This window comes from Mixophyes fleayi, chromosome 7 (assembly GCF_038048845.1).
Source record: "Mixophyes fleayi isolate aMixFle1 chromosome 7, aMixFle1.hap1, whole genome shotgun sequence".
Lineage (NCBI taxonomy): Eukaryota > Metazoa > Chordata > Amphibia > Anura > Limnodynastidae > Mixophyes > Mixophyes fleayi.
The window spans coordinates 77,452,842-77,472,585 of record NC_134408.1 but is presented as its reverse complement, the minus strand read 5'-3'; the positions used below and the strand labels follow the sequence as shown (position 1 = coordinate 77,472,585).

At 46.5% G+C, this 19,744-nt stretch overlaps 2 protein-coding genes across 2 annotated transcripts in view; one reads left to right on the top strand and one right to left on the bottom strand.

Annotated features, from left to right (window-relative positions):
- The window catches only part of NAB1 (NGFI-A binding protein 1), a 613,281-nt gene that overhangs the window by 18,968 nt on the left and 574,569 nt on the right, over window positions 1-19,744 (bottom strand). The window lies entirely within an intron of this gene.
- LOC142098049 (uncharacterized) lies at window positions 11,672-14,650 on the top strand. The gene is given in 3 exon segments (XM_075180493.1): window positions 11,672-12,612; window positions 12,748-12,920; window positions 12,922-14,650. Coding segments are annotated over 3 exon segments (2,814 nt in total). The 5' UTR covers window positions 11,672-11,700.

Genomic DNA, 19,744 nt, shown 5'->3' with positions numbered 1-19,744 from the left:
GGAAGCTAATTTGTTAAACAGACAGAGAGAGTCATTGGTGGTGAAGCAGGGGCTACTGTATAGAGAAACCAGCCGCAAAGATGGCAGAGAGAGGAAACAGCTAGTATTGCCAAAGAAGCACCGTCCCATGGTTCTCTGTGCATTGCATGATAAACACGGCCACCTGGTAATAGAGAAGACCATGAGTTTAATTTCAGATAGATTCTACTGGCCGAAAATGGAGAAAGACATTGAAAGTTATTGTAAATCTTGTGGGACATGCGTACTTCAGAAATCCCTCCCAGAGAAGGCTGCCCCCTTAAAGAATATATCCAGCAATGGGCCTTTAGAGTTAGTCTGTATGGACTTTCTATCAGTGGAACTGGATGAAAGCAACAAGTGTAACATTCTACTGGTAACAGATCATTACACCTGTTATGCTCAAGCCTACCAGACTTAAGACCAGAGAGCTGTGACCGTGGCAAAAATCCTATGGGAAAAGTTCTTTGTCCACTATGGACTGCCTGCCCGCATTCATTCAGATCAGGGTCGGGATTTTGAGAGCAAGCTAATAAAAGAACTGTGCGGGGTCTGCGGGATAAAGAAGTCCAGGACTACTCCTTTCCATCCTCAAGGAGATCCGCAGCAGGAAAGATTTAATCGGACCCTTCTCAGCATGATGGGCACTTTGGACACTAAAAAAAAGGCACATTGGAGTAGGCACATCAGCCATTTGGTCCACGCCTACAATTGCACGAAAAACGAGTCCACGGAGTACTCCCCATATCTCTTAATGTTTGGAAGGGAGGCTAGATTACCAATCGATATCTGTTTTGGAGTGGACACTGCTGATCCCCAAGAAAAGCCCCATTTGAAATATGTGGAGCAGCTGAAACAAGAACTAAAGGAGGCCTACAAACTAGCGGAAGCAGCTGCATCAAAAGCTGGACAACGAAACAAGGGTCGTTACGATCTACAGGTCAAGGAGCATATTCTGGAGCCAGGTGATAGGGTTTTACTTAGACACTTGGGCCTCCCGGGGAAACACAAGTTAGCCAATCATTGGCGAAAGGATCCTCATGTTGTGGTTGCGAAATTGCCAGACATCCCAGCCTATCAAATTAGGCCAGAGGGGCTGACAGGCCCTATAAAGACATACCATCGACAACATTTGCTTCCCATCAGAGATGGTGTCCGGTTCTGGGAGGAGCCTGAAACAGATGAGCCAAAAGTGTCCACACCCAGAAGATCATGACGATTCAGAGAACCGATCACAGAAGAAGATGAGCAAGGAGATGATTGGGGGTATGATGCTCCAGGGTAATTGGGAGAAATAGATTGGAGACAAGATATCAGAAGGCTCACTAGGTCTACCGAGGGGGCCGCTGTAAGACCTCCACAAGTAGAAGAAAGGAGAACTATGGCTGCCCTTTCAGATGAAGGTGTCAACCCAAGAGTAGCTGGACAGTTGGATTCTCAGTGTTCAGTGGAAGAAGGATCTAACCAGAGAGTTGACCTGGATGGGGACGTCATTGATCCAGATGGAGGATACACTGAACGCCCCAAAAGGGTGTTTGGGGGAGAGGAACCCACCAGTTCAGGGTCGACCCAAAAGGACCCCTAGAGCCCCAATGATGTTGACTTATGATAGTCTAGGTCATATAATTGAGATTCCTAAGGTGATTCATCCTTGCTGGGTCTATCAGTGGCCATATCTGACTCCCATATCTGTTATGCCAGGGCCTGTTGTGTATGGGTGTGAAAGTGTGTATAGACAGGATGTCTTAACCCCTTTAAATTTGCAGGATGTGGGTCAAGCCTCATCATTTGTTCATTGTGGACTTGCCCCACAGGGGGAGTGTGTAACCCCTGGGGATGCTGCAATTGGACTTGAGCACCCAGGGGCTAATAATCACAATTTCATCAGTAAGAAAAAAGATGGATATAGCTATTTACCAGTCCAGGAGGAGGAACTACATCTCCCAGAATGCTATTATGTAAGGGGGCGGAGCCTAAGAAGGCTAAGAAACCAGAGGGCGGAGAGAGAGAGAGAGAGAGAAGAATCCTGGGAGAGACTGAGCTGTGTGACCAGTCCAGATAGGTGACCCCCAGGCAGAAGGACACTGAATTGGTGGTCTGAGGACAGAGAGCAGACAGTCTGCAGAGATATCAGAGCTCAGTACAGTCCTGAACAGAACCTGCTGGAAGTCACAGTGTGAAGCTGCAGGAGGAGGTTTGCATGCACCTCTGAAGAAGGACATTTTACAAGTCAGCCATTTTGGAGATAAGCAAGTTCAGACCTGTGACACACACTGGTGCAGATAAGTTACTGGTTATTTTTACCTATCTGTTATTATTCAAGTGGGGTTTGGACTATATCTGGCCACAAGGGCTGAAGAGTTAGGGATAGATGGGTGGGCAGGTAAATGTGCATCAAGTGTTTGTCTAATCAGCATTTGTGGAACTACAAGTCCCAGAATACAAATAAGAAAGGATTTTACAGTTGTTGCTACAGGAGGGTTTGCATACTGTGACTGCTGTACTTCACTGCAAGTGATTTAAAGACCTCTAAAATCTGCAAACTGGACACATGATGTTTCCATGCCATGCTGCATCCATACAGAAGGGCCCCAACTTGCAGTGCACTGCTCCATTTGTGTGGTGTGTTTGAATACTGCTGTGTGTGCGTTTGGCAGTACATTGTAGAGCTATAAGGAAAAATATATACATTCACCCTGCAAGATATTCCCAGTATCAGGAGCAAGTAAGGTACCTGATATATTTTTCCATGTGCATAAAGCTGTGACAGTTAATGTTTATATTGTATGCTGTTAATGTTATTGATTTATTGCGAGTTAGTGTGTTAACTTGGTGTGCATAGTAAGAAGTGGTGCTCCACTTTCATCCACACTGTTTTATTACTGTATTGTATTGTTTGCACTATTATTTCAAATTATACCAAAGTATATTTTTCTATAAAATTACAAAGCTGCATTTAGGGTTTCCATTTAAATAAATGTGCCTGGCTGGCTTTTGCAGCACACAGTTTGTCACAGAGTGTTAATACTGGGCAGGGGGTTTCCCGAATCTCCCCCTGGTGTATCTCTTGAACACCCCCCAGAAGAGAAAACAGAGATTCGGGTGGAGGCACTGAAAACCAAGTATCGAGGTGAGAAGCATCTGCGTGATTCAATATATATACACCCTCACAACGCTTAATACAGAAGGGGGTGTTACAGTGGAGGCACTGCTGAGATCCTGAAGACACACTCAGTGAAAACCCATCAGCACAGACGTCATGGATAGCATAAGAAAAGAAGTGTTTCTGTGGTGTGAACAACAGACTGTGGCCCCAACTCGATGTTTAGGGATCTATGGTGACTCTCGGGGAGTGACAGAGGAGGAAGTCCTGCATGTGCTCCACAGGATTTATGGGGTAGAACATCCTAAAATCCTTGGATGGAAAGGTAGAGATGAGCATAAGACCAGTCTGATATATATATATATATATATATATATATATAATTAGTGGAAAAACTGCACTCACATCTTCAAGTGAATCCTCTTTGGGGTGCTCCACAATAGCTCCCATTTCCATAGTAGCTAGCACATGTTCAAAATATAGAGAGGGCACTCACCATTTAAAACAAATAGATTATTATTTATTATCAATCCAGTTCCTTTATATTATAGTCAAAGTTTCGGTCTTACATCCAGACCTTTTTCAAGACAGGTTTTCATTGAACAGCAGACAGGACAAGCATAGATAAATATATATATGCATATTGTTGAAGTCGTATAATTGGATGAACGAAAGTATATTGGTTTAATATTGTTTAGCCATGCAAATGCGATCCGTACGCTACGTAACACGTGGCGTGGTGCGTACGCACGCACATCCTCGCATTACAACATTTAGTTATTTATATAATTCATATTCATATTGGTTCCGTTACACACAGTGAATGGAGCATACATTAGAGCACCACCAGACCGATCTAGGCACCGGAATCTGGCCTTTAAAAGACCAAATGCCCACTCCACAACCGATCTAGTGGCTGTATGTGCGGAGTTGTATGCCATCTCCTGCTCCGTATGTGGGCTTAATAGAGGAGTTAGGAGCCAAGGGTGAAAAGGGGTATGCGTTATCTCCTACAAGGGGTGACAAAAATGAAAAAGTTTAAAAATATGAGCGAGTGTCATAATTGTAGACACAAATAACTATATCTATGCCAACAAGACAGGCAACATGGATGAGAAATAATGGCAAAAGAAGCAATCAGACACATAACATATTCAATGTATTTGTAACCAAGGTTTAAGTTTTTGAACAACTTTTCATATGGGCAGCTATCCATGTTGGATTTTAAGGTAAACATCACAATTAAATGTACTTTTGAATGATATTGCAATGTACTTAGCTACCAAACTTAAGACATTACTATTTCCACTTTAATCTACTACATACATGACATGTTTGTTAAATAATAAAAATACCTAATAGCCACGCATCACCATTCGGCCTTGCACCACCTTGCCTCAGTTGCAATCTTTCCCACATCCCTGATTGCCGGAAGGCAAAGGAGTCATGTGTACTCCCTGGCCACATAGCTACCAGGTTACGAATCTGGAGAGAGGCGTCCATTTATAGAATGGAAATGCTTGCGATTTAAAAAATTAGCAGCATTCCCACCGGAGGGGACCAAGGCTACATGAGTCCCATCGACTGCCCCTATGACATGCGGGAAACCGGCTATGTGGGAAAACTGCCGTTTTATCGGCACCAGGGACTCCTCATCGAGTGGCAGATGTATGAATTGCCTTAGACGCGACACAAACGCCCTCAGAACAACCTTTTACACACGACTGAAGGACTTCTGGGACATCCCTGAAGCGACTCCCACAGTGGTCTGAAATGACCCTGTCACGCAAAAGTGCAATACCGCACACAGTTTAGTCAATGGCGGTATTGCTGTTAGGCTGTTGCGCTTAGGCTCCAGGTCAATCTGCACTATGTGCAGGGTGTCCAGGATGACACGAGGCACGAGGCGGGAGCCGATAACGCCGCACCACCTCAGCATCAGACATGCCAAAGAGGCTGACACGTGGCCTGAACACACGCTCCCTTGGTCAGCGACGATGAGTTACTTGCTGATTTTGGGGGCGGCGATGCTGGTTGCCCTCCTGTGCTGCCACATGTGCCTCGGCCATTTCTAAGATACGCTATATTTGAAAAGAGAAGGATGTGAAAAAAATACAATTAACTCATAGTTTGGAAAATGTCACTCCTATTTGCACAGGAAACATTGACAATATACTTACACCAACAAGTGGGTTGGCCAAACTCATAATGTGGCTAAAAAAACAAAACAAAAATTGTCAGAGGGTGAATAAGAAGTTATGGCATCTGCTTCTATGCTATGTCAGGTTGCAGACCTAGACCCATGTTACTTACCTCAAAATGGAGCAGGATTATCCTGGTCACTTGCAAACAATTGTCAATGGGAAACTAGAAAAGATAAAAAAAAGTAAACAAAGATAAAAATAATCTACAAAGTACTACACAGCCCAATACAAGCAAACTATTATCTGTAACTATTATCTGAAACAAAGTATAACACCCAAAATAACAAAAAAGTCCAAGACAATTCAAACAATAAAATGTTAACACAAATCAACCAAAGAAACCATAGTAATATCTTAAAATATATCATGCAAACATACCAGTAAATGAATCAGCAGTGAACAGGGCACATCATCTACGCCGAGCTTTATAGCAGTGGTTAATTAGCAGAGAGTATGCAGGTGAGGGTCTGCATGCGTCCTGATCAAATGGGCGTTCCTTCGGATATGTTGTGTGTGCTCGTGGTTTAGAACTGAGAGATAAACTAGACCCTCGGCAGGCGCACTGCGTACGCCACCACAAACGCGATCACATGCGTTCGCACCACTATGACTTGGACGTAGTAAGACGGGAACGCCCCTATGAGAAATTGACTACGTCACCACGCCCCTCAACCTCCCTGTTCCCGCCCAGAACTCGTAGCTCGTCGCAAATGGGTTTTGCGATCGCGGCCGTACAGTTTTTGCGTTCGCGAAAGTAAACTGACCCGGCAACCGAGCATGCGCACTAAACTTTGGCATTCGCTACGTGCTGAAAAGGGACATACGTCCCTTGATGACTCAGGCCCGAAGTGTTTAAATGTATTCTGAGCTTAAAGACATGCGTTGGACAGAAGAACCTGTTAAACTTGAAGAACTGTAGTAGAGAATTCTGTATAGCTGATACATGTTCTATTGTACCTTTCCAAATAATGTATTAAGTGTTTTATTGCACCCTTGAAGGGCATACAAAAGGTTATCTCCAAGCTCCAGAAATGTATGGTCTATAGTAAAAGAAGAAATCGTTTAGAGGATTAAGACTCTCTCTTATGATAACTTGTTTAGATCTACAAACAGCGTGGTCATACACCAAGGGGGATTTGTATTACATAACAATGAAACGTGGTACTGAGATCCTGCATATAACATCTTTAAGGTGATAGTTTATTATACTATCAAAGGGTGGACTGTTGAAGTCGTATAATTGGATGAACGAAAGTATATTGGTTTAATATTGTTTAGCCATGCAAATGCGATCTGTATGCTACGTAACACGTGGCGTGGTGTGTTCGCACGGTAAAATACGCACGCACACCCTCGCATTACAACATTTAGTTATTTATATAATTCATATTCATATTGGTTCCGTTACACTGTAATTTAGGAGCAGATAGTATTTGGTTTATTATTAGTCTATATATATATATATATATATATATATATATATATATATATGTGATTATATGTACACTTCAGTGATATTCAAGGTTCAGGTTATAGGAAAGGTACCATGCCTGGTGTCATATTAAAGCCCTATTCATCAGCAGCTGTCCGGTGCAGTCGGCGAAGAGATCGCTCATTGCATACTTTAGTTATTGATATTAGAGAATAAACCTTTGTATAATGCTGGCCATGAAAGGAGCAGACCCCCTAGAGGGATGACCCCCACCTTTGGATTCCTTAGATTGAATCAGCCTATGGCCTGTTTGCCCTGGAGATACCCTTTGTCTGGACCTATAGAAGCAAGCTACGTCATTTGCATTGTTCTCTGTAACACTGAATGAATATATATATGATCACAGCTGCAGCTGCCAGCCAGTCTACTCTGACCACAGTTATCTAAAAGATATACTGTTCCATTGGGACCCATGGAAGAGCAGCGATTGCAGCGGTATGTATGTATTTATCTTTTGGTATTGGCTGTACTGTACTATATCATAATATAATAATGTATTGAATTGATGACTATTTACATCTGCTAAAATAAATCACTTTGTGCGTTAGAAACACAATACAATCGCTTGGGCAATGCTTATTTGAAAACAATAGAATTACTTTAATAATATACACACACATATATATACACACACATCTCTGTCCACATTGCCCCTTGATTACTTCACTCACCTCTAGTGAACACTCATGAACTGTTTTCCTAATTAAATTCAATAACTTTAACGGCCTCACCCTGCCGCCAGAAACTAAAAAGAGACACATCTTACAATCATCTTTCCTACTTTTCTTCCTCCCTGCTTCTATTAGCTGGTGATACATCACCTAATCCAGGTCCCCCTCAATTCTCCCACACGCATATATCTGAACACTACAGAAATCCAGCAAACCTCAAACGCATCACCTGTCTCCCCTCTCTTCCAAAGTCCTTTAAATGTGCCCTTTGGAATGCACGCTCTGTTTGTAACAAACTTACCTCCGTACATGATCTCTTCCTCTTAAACAACCTCAACCTTCTAGCAATAACAGAAACATGGCTCACACAATCAGACACTGCCTCACCTGCAGCCCTTTCACATGGTGGTCTCCATTTCACCCACACCCCCAGACCAGGAGGCAGACAAGGAGGGGAGGTTGGACTACTTCTCTCCCCACAGTGCACATTCACAGTTCTACCAAATGTCCCATCAATCACGTTCACATCTTTTGAAGTACATGCTGTTAGGATTTTTAATCCATTCTCTATGCATGTTGCTGTCATCTATCGCCCCCCTGGTCCACACCAACAATTTCTTGAACACTGCTCTGCGTGGCTCCCTCACTTCTTATCCTCTGACATCCCCACCATCATCATGGGTGATTTCAACATCCCTATTTCTAATCCATGTTCCAATGCTGTTTCCAAACTACTCTCTCTAACATCCTCACTTGACCTCTCCCAGTGGATTGAATCCGCTACTCATAAGGATGGCCACTGTCTTGATCTTGTTTTCTCTAGACTATGCTCAGTTTCTCATTTCCTAAACACTCCTTTCCCCCTCTCGGATCATCACCTTATTAGCTACTCGCTCACCCCCAGTTCTTTACTCTCCCTGGTGTCAAACTCTTCCAAGCCTCCTCACAACCGCAGGAATTTCAACTCTATTGATTTTCAACAGTTTTCCACCTCTCTCCAACACCTTCTCTCCACAATTTCTACATTCTCCTTCCCTGATCGGGCAGTACCCTATTTTCACCAAACCCTAGCAACTGCCCTGGATCAAGTGGCTCCAGCGACACTACATACTTCGCATAGACTTCGTTGCCAACCGTGGCACACTACAGTAACACGAACTCTACAAAAATTTTCTCGTAAAGCAGAACGTCACTGGCGTAAATCTTGTACCTCTAATGATTTCATCACATATACTGATATCTACCACTCCTATAGAAATGCTCTGGACACTGCAAAGCAAACCTACTTACAATCTCTCTTCTATGCTCAGGCTTCGAACCCCAAACGCCTCTTTAACACATTTAAATCCCTTCTGAATCCTCCTGCGTCAAATCCTCCAACAACCATCGGTGCCCAGGATCTTGCTTCCAATTTCAAGGACAAAATTGATAAGATCAGACTTGAAATAATATCATCTCCCTTGACAAGCAATCGACTCAATTCCTTTGTAGCACCCTCTGACACTCTCTCTTCATTTGATCCCACAAATGAAGAGGAAGTTTCTACTCTCTTCTCATCTACCTACTCTACCTCCTGTCATCTTTATCCCATTCCCTCACAAATTGGTATTGTCCTGTCTCCTGTGCTCATTTCCCCTGTAACTAAAATCTGTAATCTATCTCTTTCTACTGGTATTTTTTCATCACTATTCAAGCATAAAAGTTAAAAAAACAAAAATTGACCCTAACTCTCTCATAAATTACCGCCCCATCTCTCAGCTCCCATGCCCCTCCAAGCTTCTCAAGAGAATTGCCTACACTCGCCTCACACACTTTCTTACAGCAAACAAACTATTGGATCCTCTTCAGTCAGGCTTTCGCTCTCAACACTCCACAAAGACTGCACTGACCAAGGTTGTCAATGATTTGATCACAGCAAAAAGTAATAACCATAATTCTCCTGGATCTCTCTGCTGCATTTGACACTGTTGACAACTCTCTCCTCATACAAACGCTACAATCCCTAGGTCTTGAAGGCACTGTCCTATCCTGGGTCTCACCCTACCTATCTAATCGCTCTTTCACTGTTAATTTCTCTGGATCCAACTCTGCTCCACTTCCTTTATCAGTTGGAGTACCACAAGACTCAGTCCTAGGTCCTCTGCTATTCTCTATCTATACCACTTCTCTTGGAAAACTAATAAGCTCTTTTGGATTTCAGTATCATCTCTATGCAGATGATACACAAATCTATCTATCCTCTCCTGATCTTTCACCATCTGTGTTGTCTCACTTTACTGACTGTCTTTCTGCCATTTCATCTTGGATGTCTTCTCGCCAACTCAAACTCAATTTTTCAAAAACTGAATTAACAATATTCCCAGAAGCTTACTGCCTGACATTTCTATTTCTGTTGATAACATAAATCCCACCCCGCAAGATCTTTGCCTAGGTGTAATCCTTGACTCACAACTGTCGTTTATTCCCCACATCAACTCTATATCTGCATCAACTGGTCTGCTGTGTACCGACCCGGCTTGTCAGTTGGCCCTTCTCCTGCTGAATCCCTGGTTTATCTGCATCAACTGATCTACTGTGTACCGACCCGGCTTGTCAGTTAACCCTTCTCCTGCTGAATCCCTGGCTTATCTACATCAACTGATCTACTGTCTACCGACCCGGCTTATCAATTAACCCTTCTCCTGCTGAGTCCCTGGCTTATCTGTATCAACTGATCTACTGTGTACCGACCTGGCTTGTCAATTAACCCTTCTCCTGCTGAATCCCTGGCTTATCTGCACCAACTGATCTACTGTATACCGACCCGGCTTGTCAGTTAACCCTTCTCCTGCTGAATCCCTGGTTTATCTGCATCAACTGATCTACTGTGTACCGACCCGGCTTTTCAGTTAACCCTTCTCCTGCTGAATCCCTGGCTTATCTACATCAACTGACCTACTGTGTACCGACCCGGCTTGTCAATTAACCCTTCTCCTGCTGAGTCCCTGGCTTACCTGTATCAACTGATCTACTGTGTACCGACCCGGCTTGTCAATTTACCCTTCTCCTGCTGAATCCCTGGCTTATCTGCACCAACTGATCTATTGTGTACCGACCCGGCTTGTCGGTTGGCCCTTCTCCTGCTGAATCCCTGGCTTATCTACATCAACTGATCTACTGTGTACCGACCCGGCTTGTCGATTAACCCTTCTCCTGCTGAGTCCCTGGCTTGTCTGTATCAACTGATCTACTGTGTACCGACCCGGCTTGTCAATTAACCCTTCTCCTGCTGAATCCCTGGCTTATCTGCACCAACTGATCTACTGTGTACCGACCCGGCTTGTCAATTAACCCTTCTCCTGCTGAATCCCTGGCTTATCTGCATCAACTGATCTACTGTGTACCGACCCGGCTTGTCAGTTAACCCTTCTTCTGCTGAATCCCTGGCTTATCTGCACCAACTGATCTACTGTGTACCGACCCGGCTTGTCGGTTGGCCCTTCTCCTGCTGGGTCCCTGGCTTGTCTGCATCAACTGATCTACTGTGTACCGACCCGGCTTGTCGATTGGCCCTTCTCCTGCTGAATCCCTGGCTTGTCTGCACCGGCTGATCTGCTGTGTGCCGACCCGGCTTGTCAATTAACCCTTCTCCTGCTGAATCCCTGGCTTATCTGCAGCAACTGATCAACTGTGTGCCGACCCGGCTTGTCAGTTAGCCCTTCTCCTGCTGAATCCCTGGCTTAACTGCATCAACTGCATATAAAACATTATTTTATATGCCATTATTTTGTTTTTCCTGATTGTACATTTACAAGTTTCTACTTTTTACCTGTTATTATTCTACTATTTATATGCCTTTATCTTGTTTTTCCTGATTTTATATTTACCAGCAACTAGTTTTACCTGTTATTATTCTTGCCTATTTCCATTGTCCTTATTACCTCTCCTTCTATTATTCTTTGCCTTCCACGCCCTAATTGGTTATTGTCCTCCATCTTGCTATTGTCTCCCTGCTTATTCTTACCTGTTATCCGCTATCCTTATTATCTTACTGTTCTGCTATCATTCTTACCTGTCTTCATTGTCCTTATTATCTCACTGTACTGTTGTTCCATGCCCTCCACGCCCTAATTCGTTATTATCTTCCACCTTTTCATTGTCTTCCTGCCTTTGTTCTTACCTGTTTTTCACTGTCCCCACTATCTCACTGTTCTGTTACTCTCTCTCCCTACTATGCCTCACCGCTCTCACTCCATACCCATACTCTCCCCCCGCCCTACCTCTCCCGTTCCTCCCCGCCATCCCCCGCGCGCTGCTCATCTTGCTAACCTCATCCCCATTTCCCCCCTCTCCTCTCCCCCTTTCTTCTGTGCCCTCTGGAATGCCAGATCCGTCCGCAACAAGCTGACTGCTATCCACGACCTCTTTCTATCCAACTCCTTTAACCTTCTTGCCGTTACTGAAACCTGGCTCTCTGATTCTGATACTACTTCCCCCGCTGCCCTCTCCTATGGTGGCCTCTCCTTCACCCACTCCGCCAGGCCTGGTGCCCGCCCTGGCGGTGGAGTTGGCCTCCTCCTCTCCTCCACCTGTACTTTTCGTGTCATTCCCCCTGAACCCTCCCTCTCCTTCTCCTCTTTTGAAGCTCACTCCATCCGCCTCTTCTACCCCATCCATCTCCGCGTCACTGTCATCTACCGCCCCCCTGGCCCCACCTCCCTCTTCCTTGACAACTTTGCTAGCTGGCTTCCTCACTACCTCTCCTCCGATCTCCCCTCGATCATTCTCGGTGACTTTAATATCCCCATCGACAACCCCACCTACCCTGCTTCCAGCAAACTGCTCACCCTCTCTTCCTCCCTTGGTCTCACCCAATGGACCTCCTCCTCTACCCACTGCCTTGGTCACTCCCTTGATCTTGTCTTCTCCTACCTATGTAATCTCTCCGACTTCTCCATCTCTCCCTTTCCTCTATCCGACCACCATCTCCTCTCCTTCTCTCTCTCCTCTTCTCCTGCTCCCCTCCCCCTGCCCAAACCTACTCTGTCCATACGCAACCTCGATGCTCTTGACCCTGCCTCTCTGTCCTCCTCTCTCGATACCCTCCTTTCTCCCCTTTCCTCCCAGGCCTGCCCCAACCAGGCGGTCTCCCTCTACAATCACACCCTCACCTCCGCTCTGGATGCGGTTGCCCCTGCCCACTCCGTCCACCCCCACTGCTCCAAACCCCAACCCTGGCACTCCAAATTTACCCGCTTCCTCCAAAAATGCTCCCGTTCTGCCGAACGTCACTGGAGAAAATCCCGCTCCCTGGCTGACTTCCTCCACTTTAAATTCATCCTTTCATCCTACAGCTCTGCCCTCTCACTCGCTAAACAATCTTTCTTTAAATCCCTCATCTCTTCCCAATCCTCTAACCCCCGCCGCCTCTTTGCCACCTTTAGCACTCTCCTGGCCCCCTCCCCTCCCCCCCTCCTCCCTGACTGCCTCTGATTTCGCCTCCTTCTTCTCCTCTAAAATCGAGGCCATCCGACTTGAAATCTCCTCCTCCACTCTCTCTTCCACCCCTCCCACTCTTCTGTCCTCCCCCCCCAACCACCTTCCCCTCCACTCCTTCCGTCCCACCACCGGCGAGGAAGTCCACTCTCTCATTTTATCATCCCCCCCCACTACCTGCCCCCTGGATCCCATCCCCTCCCACCTTCTTCGCTCCCTTTCCCCCACCACCTGCTCCCACCTCGCTCACCTCTTTAATCTCTCCCTCTCCACTGGCATCTTCCCCTCCTCCTTCAAACATGCTCTCGTATCCCCCATTCTTAAGAAACCTAATCTCGACTCCACTTCTCTCTCGAACTATCGCCCCATATCTCTTCTCCCATTTGCCTCCAAAATTCTTGAGAGGCTCGTCTGCAGCCGTCTCACCTCCTACCTTTCTGAATACTCCCTCCTTGATCCTCTCCAGTCTGGTTTCCGCCCCCTCCACTCCACTGAAACTGCCCTGGCTAAAGTCACCAATGACCTCCTCTCTGCAAAAGCCAGGGGCCACTTCTCCCTTCTCATCCTCCTTGACCTCTCTGCAGCCTTTGACACCGTTGACCACCCCCTCCTCCTTCACACCCTCCAGTCTTTCGGCCTCTCCGGCCCAGTCCTGTCCTGGTTCACCTCTTACCTTACTCACCGTTCCTTCTCTGTCACCACCTCTGGGTCTCTCTCCCCCCCATCCACCCTTCCAGTCGGGGTCCCTCAGGGCTCTGTTCTGGGACCCTTACTCTTCTCTCTATACACCTCCTCCCTGGGTGAACTCATCAGCTCCTTCGGCTTCAGCTACCACCTTTACGCTGACGACACTCAACTATACCTCTCCTCTCCTGATCTCTCTCCCTCCCTCCTCTCTAGGGTGTCCGCCTGCCTCTCTGCCATCTCCTCCTGGATGTCCTCTCGATTCCTCAAACTTAACCTTGCCAAAACTGAGCTCATAGTTTTTCCTCCCTCTCATACCCCATCCCCTTCTGACCTCTCCATCACTGTCGACAACACCTCTATCTCCCCTGTCCCCCAACTTCGCTGCCTTGGTGTCATCCTCGACTCCTCTCTCTCCTTTGGCCCCCACATCCTCTCTCTTGCTAAATCCTGCCGCTTCCAGCTGCGCAACATCGCTCGCATCCGGCCCTTCCTCTCCCAAGATGCCACCAAATGCCTTATCCACTCTCTGATCATCTCCCGCCTGGACTACTGCAACCTCCTCCTCACTGGCCTCCCCCACTCTCATCTCGATCCCCTTCGATCCGTCCTTAACGCTGCAGCTAGGCTTATTTTCCTCTCTCGCCGCTCCTCTTTTGTCTCCCCCCTCTACCTAGCCCTTCACTGGCTCCCATTCCCCTTCAGAATCCTCTTTAAGCTCCTCACACTCACCTACAAGGCCCTCGCCAACTCCACTGCGCCCTACATCTCCACCCTCCTCTCTATTCATGCTCCATCCCGCCCTCTCCGTTCTGCCTCTGACCGTCGCCTCTCTTCCCCCCTTATAACCTCCTCCCACGCGCGTATCCAAGACTTCGCCCGCGCTGCCCCCCTCCACTGGAACATGCTCCCTCCCTCCATCAGAACTTCCCCTAATCTATCCAGCTTCAAACGGGCCCTAAAAACCCACCTTTTTCTTAAAGCCTTTCTGTCTCCCACTTAACTTCCTACCTTATCTTCTGCCTCTGTCCCCCTACTCTCCCTCTCTCCCCTGCGTCTCTCTGTCTGTCCACCCCTCCCCTTAGATTGTACGCTCCTCTGAGCAGGGCCATCTCTCCTCCTGTTTCCACCACTTCTAACTCTGCTCTCCAGCTACTTAGCCCTCCTCCTCAAAGGTCCTCCACCCCACATCCACTTTCGCTCCCTCCTCCCCCCTGGGGGTCTCCCTGTCTTCCACGCCCCCCTTCTTGGGCCCCGTCATTTTCGGATCCTCCCTCCCCCTTCCCCGCCCTCTCTAGCTGTGCATTGAGCGTACTGAGTTGCTGTGTTTACTGTACTGTGCTGTCTCCCATTGTATTGTGATTTTGTTTGTCTCTGTACGGCGCTGCGGATGCCTTGTAGCGCCTTATAAATAAATATTAATAATAATAATAATATCTAAATCATGTTACATACACCTAAAGAACATTTCCAGAATACGCACATATCTGACACAAGACATCGCAAAAACATTAATTCATGCACTCATCATCTCCCGCATCGACTATTGCAATTCCCTCCTTACTGATCTTCCCAAAGTCAGACTTGAACCCCTACAATCTATTTTGCACGAAGCGGCTAGATTGATTTTCCTTGCAAACCGTTATTCCTCTGCTGAGCCACTCTGTCAGTCTCTACATTGGCTGCCTATATTTCAACGAATCCAATATAAAATTCTTCTACTAACATAAAAGGCCGTCAACAAAATTGCACCGACATACATTTCCTCACTTGTCTCAAAATATCTCCTAACTCGACATCTCCGTTCTGCACAAGATCTGCGTCTCTCCTCCACTCTCATCACATCCTCCCATTCTCGGTTACAGGATTTATTCCGGGCTGCACCCACTTTGTGGAATTCCCTCCCTCGCACAGTAAGACTTTCCTCTAGTCTCCAAACCTTCAAGCGTTCACTGAAAATCCACCTCTTCAGACAAGATTATGATATTCCTCAACCACCATCTTAATTTCCCTAGATTACCCTATTTCCATCCTCTACACAGATTATGCAAGACAACAACCCTATGACCAACATTAACACACACAGCCCACTCAATACCTTTACCTTTGCATTCTAGCTGGTCCATTGTGCAATATGATGTAGCACATGCCCTTGTGTTTTAAACTCCCATTGTCCTATAGATTGTAAGCTTGCCAGCAGGGTTCTCTTACTTCTCAGTCTGTATGTATTAACCAGTATTGTCTTATTAATGTTTGTTCCCAATTGTAAAGCGCTACAGAATTTGCTGGCGCTATATAAATAAATGTTGATGATTATGATATATATATATATATATATATATATATATATATATATATATATACACACACACACGTTATATATATCTACATATATATATCTATACTAGGGATGTGCACCGGCCACTTTTCGTGTTTTGGGTTTTGGGCTCTGATTACCTTAAGGTTTTGGGTTCTAATGGGTTTTGCCGAAACATCCCCCTCAAGGTTTTGGGTTTTGGGTTCTGATTTTTTTTTTAAAAAACATAAAAACTACTAAAATCATGTTTTTTTGGTTGTTTTCACTCCTACGTTATTATTAACCTCAATAACATTCCTTTCCATTCATTTCCAGTCTATTCTGAACACCTCACAATATTGTTTTTAGGCCAAAAGGTTGCACTGAGGTAGCTGGATGACTAAGCTAAGCGACACAAGTGGGCGGCACAAACACGTGGCCCATCTAGGAGTGGCACTGCAGTGGCAGACAGGATGGCAGTTTGAAAAGCTAGTCCCCAAAGAGCACATAATGCCAAAAAAAGAGGTGCAAGATGGAATTGTCCTTGGGCCCTCCCACCCACCCTTATGTTGGTGAAATAGGACATGCGCACTTTAACAAACCAATCATTTCAGCGACAGGGCCTACCAAACTACTGTGGCTGAAATGATTGGTTTGTTTGGGCCCCCACACAAAAAAGCTATTCATCTCTCCCTATACAAAGTAAACTGGCGCTACTGAGGCAAGATGTCGTCCTCATCCTCATCCTCTGATTCCTCGCCCCCTTCAGTGTGTACTTCCTCATCTTCACACATTATCAATTCGTCCCCGCTGGACTCCACAACCACAGGTCCCTCTGTAGTCTCTGGAGGCCAGTGCTGGTCTTCATTGAAGAATTGATAATTAATTTTGATGAACATCATCTTCTCCCCATTTTACGGAAGCAACCTCCTTCGCCGCTCACTGACCAGGTTCCCCGCTGCACTAAAAATTCTTTCGGAGTACACACTGGAGGGGGGACAACTCAGGTAAAATAGAGCCAGTTTGTACAGGGGCTTCCAAACTGCCTATTTTTCCTGCCAGTACAAGTAAGGACTGTCTGACATGTCTACTTGGATGATGTCAGCAAAGTAATCCTCCACCATTTTTTCAATGGTGACAGCATCCAATGCAGCGACAGTAGACATGTCAGCAATGGTTGGCAGGTCCTTCAGTCCGGACCAGATGTTCTCAGCATCCCCGCCAGCGGGTCGTTTATGAAATCTCAGCTGTTTCTTTGCAGCCACAGGTGTGGAAGAAAATGAAGGAGGAGCTGTTGGCATGTCACGGTCCTCTTCAGAGGACAATCTCCTGACCAGCAGGTCTTTGCACCGCTGTAGGCTTGTGTCACTCACCGGACTGTGAGTGCCATTTCTCCTGTGTTCAGGAACCGTGGCCGTCCGCCATCCTGAGGGTCTGCGCATGTGCAGCCCTTATGAAACCTTCAGTACCTGTTGCTTTTAATTGATTGGATGATCAGGCAACCCTCCCTATTTAAACCACCTGTGATCATTACCTGGTTGCATGATCTTGGAGTCTCATACCCCATGAGCCTCTGAAGGTGTTCCTGTGTTTCCTCGTGTATTCAGCTCCAGCTGATTCCTGTCTTCTACGATTGTGGTTTCCAGACCAATTTAACCTTCCTGTGTTCATCGTGTCTGCACTCAGCTGATTCCTATCTGCTACTGCTGCCGGATTCCAGTCCGCCTCAACTCTCCTGTGTTCAGCGTGTCTGCTCTCTGCTGCCTCCGTTACTACTGCCGGGTTCCAGACCGTCTCAACTCTCCTGTGTTCATCGTGTCAGCTCTCCACTGATTCCTATCTGCTACTGCTGCCGGATTCCAGACCGTCTCTACTCTCCTGTGTTCAGCGTACCTTCCCTCCGCTGCCTCCGCTACTCTGCCAGATTCCAGACAGCATCTACTCTCCCGTGTTCATCATGTTTCCAGTTTTACTTACTACTGCTTCCTGAGTATTGCTCCGTTGAATATCGGTTACCTTCCGTGCGCTGCACCAACCTGATTACTGCTTCCATCCTCCAGTGGTCTCTCCTCCCTGCCGGCGTTCAGCCGTTCAGGTATCCCTGCACGTCTCCCTGACAGCCTGCTCTCCTGAATCGCAGTATGCATACTTTCCATTGACTTTGCTATTGTATTGCATATCCGTCTGGACTGTGTTGTGTTCATCTCCGGAGTCTTCCATCTACTGAAGCTATTGTTACTATTGACTTTGTTTCATATTACCTGGATCTCTATAGTGACTTTGTATACTTCAAGCAGCGCTTGTCAGTTATTATTGTATTGTGGATATCATCGTGGGATCAAGTTCCGTGTGCCCCGTGTATCCTCTGCATTACATTCATCTCCTCGTGTCCCTCCTCCCATATATATAGCAGTGGTACAACTTGCTGACGCAGACCACTGACTCCTGTTTCCCATTGGCACCAGTTTCAAGTATCCTCTCACATAAGCAGTGGTACAACTTGCTGTACGCAGACCACTGACTTCCCCGTTACCTACTTGCACCTGGAATCCATTCCTTCACTATAGACAGTGGTACAACTTGCTATACGCAGACCACTGACTCTCACTACCTCCTCTCTACTCCTGGACATTCCTCCTCACTATAGCAGTGGTACAACTTGCTGTACGTAGACCACTGACTCTCCTCACGTTTACTTGTCCATCTGGTTCCTCGTGTACATACATCTAAGCCATTACCAGTTGCTGCTAGTCAAAGACTTTCCTTGAGCATTCTCTCACCATCTGCTGATTCTCCTGTTCCGTTGTCACCCTGCTACCAGAGGACCATAGTACCAGCTATACTACTCTGGTAAGAACATCATCTGGTGATATCCTGGGCAAAGACTCCTAGTGCCCGTGACAGCTTGTGTCTGCCGGAAACAGAGACACAACATACGCTTTAAACCGAGGATCGAGCACGGTGGCCAGAATGTATTCCTCTGACTTTAAAAGAGTGACCACCATCGGATCCTGGCAAAGCGTACGAAGGGCTCCCTCCACAAGAGCTACATGCTTTGTGGAATCGCAATGCTTTACCAGTTCCTCCCTCACTTTCTCCAGCTGCTTCTGCAACAGCCTGATCAGGGGAATCACCTGACTCAAACTGGCAGTGTCGGAACTGACTTCTCGTGTGGCAAGTTCAAACGGCTGGAGAACCTTGCACAACACGGAAATCATTCTTCAGTGCGCTTGACTCAGGCGCATCCCCACTCCTTTTCCTATGTCGTAGGTGGCAGTGTAGGCTTGAATGGCCTTTTTCTGCTCCTCCATCCTCTGCAGCATATAGAGGGTGGAGTTCCAGCGCATCACAACCTCTTGTTTGAGGTGATGGCAGGGCAGGTTCAGGCTTTTTTGATGGTGCTCCAGTCTTCGGTAGGCAGTGGCAGAATGCCGAAAGTGTCCCGCAATTTTGCGGGCCACTGCAAGCATATCCTGCACACCCCTGTCACTTTTAAGATAATGCTGCACCACCAAATTTATTGTGTGGGCAAAACATGCCACGTGCTGGAAATTGCCCATATGTAATGCCCGCACAATGTTACTGACGTTGTCCGACACCACAAATCCCCAGGAGAGTGTAAGTGGGGTAAGCCACTGCGAAATGATTTCCCTCAGTTTCTCTAAGAGGTTGTCGGCGTTGTGCCTCTTACTGAAACCGGTGATACACAACGTCGCCTGCCTTGGAACGAGCAGGCGTTTCGGAGATGCTGCTACTGATGCTGCTGCTGCTGCGGAAGGCGATGCATCTACCCAGTGGGCT